We start from the raw sequence: 7,576 nt of genomic DNA, 5'->3' as shown, positions 1-7,576 counted from the left end.
ACTCTGGTCCAAAATTGCCCATGTCTCTATTTTTAAAAGACAAGGGGGAAAACCAGCCTGAGCTGCTCAGAGGCTGGAGCTACAAGACAAGTACAGACAAGCCTGAAGCAGGCAAGCACTGCCTGAGCCCAGAGCAGCCCCAGTGAGGGACATCCCACCCACCCAACCGTCCCCTCCAGCACCACTGCTGCCCCTCGTGCAACTCCACCAGAGCCACTCGCTGCCTTGGCTCAGCCCAACAGTTCCCATGGGGCCAACAAGATAAATTGCAATTAAGCCCTCTTGCTCCCAGCCTTGTGCTGAGTGAGGAAAGCAAAGGGGAGCGCAGCTGGCTGGCTGCCCTTTCCTCTGCTACCAGCAAGGGCCATCTCAGGAGAGCAAGGAGGAGAGCATCGGTCCTCGTGCCGGGCAGCCACAAAAGCATCTTCTGAGCTGTTGGTGTTGGAGATGCTCCAAAGGACGGCATTAATTTTGGCTTGTAGATGCCAGCGATGATGGAGAAGAGAAGGGGAGCAGAGATGCCCTGCTCTCATGCCAACGCGTAGCCCTCATGGCTGTTTTCTGACTCTCCTTGCCAGCTCCCCCACAGGACATCTGATACACAATTTTGTCTGTTACCAAAGAAGCCTTATTTGTTATAAGCTGACATGGGATGCTCCTGAGTGGCAGCTACCCAGGAGCATTTCTTATTAATAGCCAGCAAAAAGCCTCGTGTGAATTCAGCTTCACTTCTGGGTATATCCCAGAGAATCAATACATTTCTCAGTTCCCATTTCCTTTCTCAGGAGCATCATTTCATGACAGCTGATCACAGGAAATACTGGTTAAAAGTAATTTTCATTCCTCTGGAAGTACTAAAAGGTGTTGGCATAGTGGAAAAGCAGACCATCACCTCCAGCTGACCACTCAGAGTGTAAGGGGTTTATTTTGATCAGTTTACCGTCTCCCTTAGGGTGAGTTTGAGGTTGGTGTATCTCTCCTAGAGAAGCTGAACACTTCAGAGTCCACAGGTTTCTGGACACCTGTAGATACAGACAGGTGACTCGTAGCACTTACCTCAAGCCCAGGAGAGCCAGGCACAGGTCTCTGCATCTTCTGCTAATGAAGCATCCTCAGCCATCCTGTCTTTGGGGCGCCAGTGAGGTGCGTGCGAGCTCTGGAGCCACCTCCAGCTGCCCACTCTGGATGTTATTGCTGCTACTTGATTTCTGCACCACCAGATCCTCCCAAATCTCATCACCCTCCTGCTTAGCCTCTGGACTTCAGCTCACCAGCTGATATCAAGGCTTAGCGCAGAGCCACGGTGCACAAGCCATCCCACTGGGGCTCACGTGCTGACACAAGCTGCTCCATGGGAGCAGCATCCCTCCATGAAGGAGCTGGTGTGAGCTGTGCTGCTCTTCCCTGCAGTGGAAGGACTGCCACAGATGCCAGAGGACCATGGTTCATGTGCAGCTGAGGAACCAGTTAATTCTCTTAAAGAAGTCAAGTCTCCTGTGAGCCCTTTTACCTCTCATACCACGGCACAACTTCCCTCTCTGAGCAGCATCTGTGCCAGTTTTCATGCACTGAGGGGAACCTGCCACAGTGCTCTTGACCAAACTCCTCATAAGGAGTTTCAGTCCTTTTTGGCAAAGGATAGTTCCGGCTGCTACATAGCAAGGAAATGGGCTTCACTCCACCTGCTGCTGCTTTCCATTGGGATTGCTGAATGGCCACCATCTGGGTGAGACCCTGATGAGGGAGCCCTGATGGGACTCAAACAGGTTGTCCAAGCTCCCCACTTTCTCATGTCCCCACTGCGGTTTGACCCCATCCCAGTCACAGAGCAGCCCCCTGAGTGCTGAGATGCCACAGCTGTGTCCATACAGAGGGATGGAAAGGGACTGTCTGCACATGATCGAAGCTTTAGGAGCTGACATGCGGCTCCGTTCCCCACTGATGCTGGGTGGGATGCCAGTGCAAATCCACCTCTGCACAGCCCTGCCGCCCCTGGTGCCTTCTCCTCCCTGAGGCCAAGGAGGCTGCTTGGGTGGTTCTTGGCCATCATCAGCCCAGGGAAGTCATGCATAGGTTCATTAAATGCACACAAAACCAGAGGCAGACACTAACAGCACATGAAAACAAACTGCTCTTTTCCTGGCAAACATGAGCACATTTCCCTTCTCGCCTCCCTCTTCAGCCTGGCGTCCCAGCCAAGTGGACCCACCCTTCCTCCCCATCCATCAGCAATCACCCTCCACCTCCTTCCCCTGTCTCCTTCTCCTCTTCCTCCCAGCTTTATCTCACATTTCTGTGAAAGATCTGACCCCGGGCATCCTGAGGATGCTCTCCAATGCTTTCCAGTGGCAGCAGGGCCATGGCTCAGGGAGGGGATCCTACAGCCAAGCCCCCAGTGCTGGGAGGGGCTCCCTGCAGCATGCAATCCTGGGGTGCCGGGCCAAGCCCTCCATGTGCTTTCCTCCCGAGACCTGCTCTGGTGGCTCTCCACCTCCAGGCATCCCATCTGGGCTGGGTGAGCCCAGCTGATGAGTTAAATCCTTGTTTCTCTGCTTTCCCGGCAGGCTGGCCTGGATGGAGAAAACATTGGAAACTGCCCCTTCTGCCAGCGCCTCTTCATGGTGCTGTGGCTCAAAGGGGTCAAGTTCAATGTCACCACGGTGGACATGACCAGGTGAGATGGCACCACGGCCCAGCCCTGTGCCAGCAGTGGGATGAGACACCCCTGGCTCAGCTCCCCACATCAGCACTTTCCTCCCCCGCTGGCCCTGCAGCCAGCACGCCACCGCAAGAGGGACAGGGGTGACAGTCCCTGCCCACACACTGCCTGTCACACCATGGGGTGCAGGGGGTGGGCCAGCATGGAGCTCCAGCCACGTGCCAACACGTGCATGGCACAGGGACCCCCTGTCCCGCTGGATGCAGGTACGAGTCCAAGGCACCACAGGGCAGACCGAGAGGCTGGGGGACACTTCTCAGCCCCCCAAACCCAGCAGAGTGTGGAAGTGGGGACGCTCCTGGTCCTGTGCCCCCTCCCACACACCCACCTCAGCCTTGTCTGTTTGCCCCAGGGAGGCTGACGGGTGCAGACAGGCTGCAGGCTCTGAGCCCACTTATTTTCTCCACTCCCAGGAAACCTGAAGAGTTGAAAGATTTAGCGCCGGGCACCAACCCACCCTTCTTGCTGTTCAATAAGGAGCTGAAAACAGACTTCATTAAGATCGAGGAGTTCCTGGAGCAGACCTTGGGCCCACCCACGTAATTGCAAGCTTGCTCCTTCCCCCTTTTGGGGCCCGGTGGGCATGCCGCAGTATTGCATAGTGCTTGGCAGATTGGGAAACTGGGGCAGGGTGCTAGGAGGTGCCTGAGAGGAGCTCAGGGAGGGGGCTGGCTCCCCACCCAGCACCCTGAGCCACGCTCTGAATGGCCAGGGGTTGTGATGCCGAAGGGCTGCATCCCCCCAGGGAAGGCAGTGGGTCGGGCTGCGAGGGGACAGGGACGGGCTAGGATGGAAAACAATGGGAGGAAATGCACTGGTCCCTTGGCTCAGGCACGCCTCGGGGGGAGACAGAGAGTGGGGGAAGGTCCCTGCAGGTGCAGGGACCCCCCCCGGGAGCTGGTGGTTTTGCAGCTGGCTGTGGCAGTTGGTGTTGAGGTAGAGGGGGAACGTTGAGACCCCCTTTGCCCGCTCATATCCAGTGCGCTCAGCTGAGTGAAAGCAAATGCCCTTGCTTGAATGCAGCAGCGCAGCTGGCCCAAAGGGCTGCTGGGGGGGGGCGGTCCCCCCTGAGCTCATGCAGGGCACTGAGCGCAGCCCGCCAAGCCAGCCAGCCCGCCCCGTGGCCTGCGTGGCTGCAAGCCCTCCCGCTGCGTGCAAAAGAGGAAGTTTCAAATGCATTCGTCATCCACCTCCTCGGATGTGTCTGCCCTTGCAGTGCGCCCTGGGACGCATCAGCAAACAAGAGACTGTTCCTGAGGAAGTCATGGGAGCTTCTGGCTTCCTCAGACCCGTCCCATGCCAACATGCATCCTCCGGGCTGGGCCAGAGCTGCCTGCAGGCAGAGCTCTGCTCTGGGGCTCTGCTGCCACCACCGTCCCCAAACCATGGAGTTTCTGCCCTGTGATTTTCCCCTACCAAACACCCAAGATAATATAGCTCCCAGGGTGGCAGCTGCAGTAATTTAAAGCATCACTGTTCTCCCACAATCAGCTGAACATCACCTGCATCCTCCAGTACCAGCCCTGGGCACCATGGCCTCATCGCAGATGAGGACCATGCAGCTGAATCTCTGCCTCCATCCTTGCCTGTACTGATATGTGTCTCTTTAAAGGTATCCACACCTGAGCCCCAAGTACAAGGAGTCCTTCGACGTGGGGAGCGACATCTTTGCCAAGTTCTCGGCGTACATTAAGAACCCACGCAAGGAAGCAAATATTAGTAAGAAATGTGGGTGGGGGCTGTGGGGCTGTGATCTGCCAGGCTGGTGGGGGGAAGAGATGCTTTTGTCTGCATGCAAATCCTGCCACCAGGTTAGGGTTCCTGCTGCCTTCCCCACCAAAGCCTCCTTGGCAAGTGGAGGAGCGGGCAGGAAGGGTGAAGGCGGTCCTGTGCTCCACAGGGCTAATGGCCCTGTGTGCAGGCGCTGGGGAGAGTGGGTCCTGGAGGGAAGCATGGAGTGATGCTGCTGGGATCCCTGGGAGCAGAGACTCTGGCCAGGGTCCAGTGCTGTGCACCACCAGTGTGGCCCTGAGGGCTTTGTCCCTGTATGCAAAGCCTGGGAGAGACTCAGCCACCCTGGCACAGCCCTGGGCTGTGCTGGGAGCCCAGTGCACCAGGCTAACTGCACTTGTTTCCCTGCCCACCCAGATTTCGAGAAGGCCCTGCTGCGAGAGTTTCAGCGGCTGGATGTCTACCTAAACACTCCTCTCCCTGAAGAGATTGACCAGGACAGCGTGGAGGACATCACCGTCTCCAAGAGGAAATTCCTGGATGGAGACCACCTGACGCTGGCTGATTGCAACCTCCTGCCCAAACTGCATATCATCAAGGTAATGGCACTGGCTCCCAGGGCCAAGGTGGGGGCACCCACTCCAAGTGGGGGTGGCAGGATGGGGTGATGCAAACAGAGGGCTGGGGGTCCCATATTTGTATCCCCCCCAAAGCCAGAGAGCGAATCTTCCCCAGGTCTGGGAAGTCTCAGCCTCCCCCTCTTCTCCTCTCTAGATTGCAGCCAAAAAGTACCGTGACTTCGAGATCCCAGCGGACATGACGGGCGTCTGGCGCTACCTCAACAACGCCTATGCTTGCGATGAGTTCAGCCACACGTGTCCCGCAGATGAAGAGATAGAGCACACCTACGCCAGCGTCGCCAGGAAGATGACCTAACCCCGCTGCAGCGTGTGCCAGCAGCACTGCCCCTGGCCGAGCCCTCCAGCTCCGCAGTCCTGACACAACCAAAACCCAGCTGAGGGAGGGACTGGAGGGGATTTACAGCATCGCTACCCCCCACCTTTCAGAAATAGCGCCTTGCTTCACAGCCCCCCGCCGCTCCCTCCTCCTCCTCTGCCGGCTGGCTGCAGCCCCCGTGTGCCGTCAGTGCTGACTGTGTGTACAGACTGGTCCCTGCATGGCTGCAGTGGCAACTGCATCCCTACTCCCCGAAAACAGGTCTCACGGCCTGTGACCATGCATCATGAGAAAAGCTGAGCGCTAGTTGTCTGCAGCAGCACTTTGGTGGAAGAGATGAGATTCCCCCCAAACGGCTGGGCACCCCTCCCTCCCCATCCACTGCTGGAGCTACTCTGCTCTGCCAGCCCTGTGTGGTCCCAGCCATCCTGTACGCTCAGGAAGAGGTGTCTCATGATCCCAGTGCATCACATGGGCTGGACCTGTTTGAATTCACCCAGTCACCCTTCTGCATAGCACCCTGCAGCCTGCGTTTGGACAAGCCCTCTCTTCCACCAAGGCATCCAGGCACCATCTACCGAAAGGCTCTGTCCCCAGTAGTTTATTGCAGTGACAAATTGTTGTCACTGCTAGAGGGTTGTAACGTGTGTCTAACTCCCCATTAGGACACGGGGGCAGGAAGATGCTGGGGATGATGCCTGGTGTGAAAGTGTCAGGACCTGTTGTGGGAGGGAAGAAGGGGTGCGGGGACTTGCGAAGGGCTGAGGATGGAGGGCTGAGGATCAGGGCATTCCCTCCTATGTGTGCCAGCACCCAGGGCCATGTACTGCTGGCTTCAAGGTCCAGCCTGGCTCCTGTGAGCTAAGAAACCTCTCCCTGCCTTGCAGGACACTGCAGGAGGTGCAGCCATGTGCAGCTCCAGCTCCACCACCCCCTCCCTGGTCCCTACCAACACTTCAGGTGCCTGACTGGGAGACGGAGGCATGGGGTAGGGCATCCATCTGGTTTCCACACCCCAGTACCAGACAGCCTAAGAAAGCAGGCAAAAGCTGCTTTGCAAAGCACTGTGTCTGTAGGAGATATGTGGGCAGGTTTGGTGCTCCCTGGCTCAGTGTTGTGCCTTCCTGTCCAGTGTCGCTGATGCAAGAGGAGTCAAAGCCGCTCTGCACAGCCATGACATCCCATCCTCCCCCATCTGATACCTCCAGCTCCCCCAAGGGCTCCTGCCAGTGCTTGTGAATTCAGCCAGCTCTCCCCAGCCAGCCTCGCGGGCAAAAAAATACTGTACAGTGAGTGTGGTGGGTCCTGCGGGGACACAGTGATGGCAGACCCCCCCTCCAGCCCTCACTGCCACTTCCGTCTTTGCACTAAAAGGTGTGTCCTTGCAAGCCTGCCTCTGACAGCTCCAGGTTTGGGGACTGGTTTTGTTATTAATGGGTTTTGGTTTGTTTGGGTTTTTTAAACTAAGAACAGCAATAAACTATATTTTAATATGCCTCGCTTGTGAAACAGAAACACTGTCCTGTACCCCAGATCCTCATGGGACTCTCCCCCTACCCCATGACACCCCTCCTCTGCTGCAGACCCTCTCCCCTTTTCCCCACAAGGGACTGGAGACCTTTCAAAGCCCTGTGCAAACCAGCCTACAGCAAGGTGTGGGGTCACGCATGGATGGGCCCGACAGACGGCACTGGGATAGCAGTGGCAGGGAGCGGGCTGGCTGGCAGGCAGCAGGCAGAGCTCCTCCTGTACCCCTCATTTGGTGACACAGTATTTCCAGAAGCAAGCTGGGAGAAAAAGGGAAAGACACCCATGCGAGGAGCTGCAGCAGTGCTTGGGTACAGCCAAAAAGTTTAAAGGAAGGGAGGCGTCCATCTCTTCTCCCAGGCTCTCCTTTGGCTTTAAAGTCAGTTCTAGGGGCACAGCCTGGGAGTTGAATGCTTTAGTACATACCATGGATACCCTCTACACCAAAACATGGGCACCCTTCACCCCAAGTCATGAGCATCCTCTGCCCCAACCACGAGCACCCTCCACTCCAAGTCATGAGCACCCTCCACCCCAAGCCCAGCCCCTGCTTGCCATGGCCTCTTTGCAGGTCAGTGGTGGGTCAGGCCCCAGGACCCACTGGGAGCTGGACACTCACCTCTCTTGCTGGGTTGCTGAGGG

At 57.1% G+C, this 7,576-nt stretch overlaps 1 protein-coding gene across 2 annotated transcripts in view; it reads left to right on the top strand.

The window, feature by feature from the left end:
* The window catches only part of CLIC2 (chloride intracellular channel 2), a 9,583-nt gene extending 2,683 nt beyond the window's left edge, over positions 1-6,900 (top strand). The window contains exons 2-6 of one of the 2 annotated variants that reach the window (XM_009331993.1): positions 2,565-2,674; positions 3,133-3,258; positions 4,332-4,438; positions 4,868-5,049; positions 5,225-6,900. In XM_009331993.1, coding sequence (XP_009330268.1) covers positions 2,565-2,674; positions 3,133-3,258; positions 4,332-4,438; positions 4,868-5,049; positions 5,225-5,386 — 687 coding nt within the window. In that variant the 3' untranslated portion in view covers positions 5,387-6,900. The remainder of the gene's footprint in view (positions 1-2,564; positions 2,675-3,132; positions 3,259-4,331; positions 4,439-4,867; positions 5,050-5,224) is intronic. The other variant, XM_009331994.1, reaches the window with a different exon arrangement.
* Positions 6,901-7,576: the final 676 nt, after the last annotated feature.

Source organism: Pygoscelis adeliae, unplaced genomic scaffold (genome assembly GCF_000699105.1).
Source record: "Pygoscelis adeliae isolate BGI_AS28 unplaced genomic scaffold, ASM69910v1 Scaffold339, whole genome shotgun sequence".
NCBI classification, from domain to species: Eukaryota; Metazoa; Chordata; class Aves; order Sphenisciformes; family Spheniscidae; genus Pygoscelis; species Pygoscelis adeliae.
Note: the sequence above shows the minus strand (reverse complement) of the source record. Positions and strands in the feature narration are given on the sequence as shown.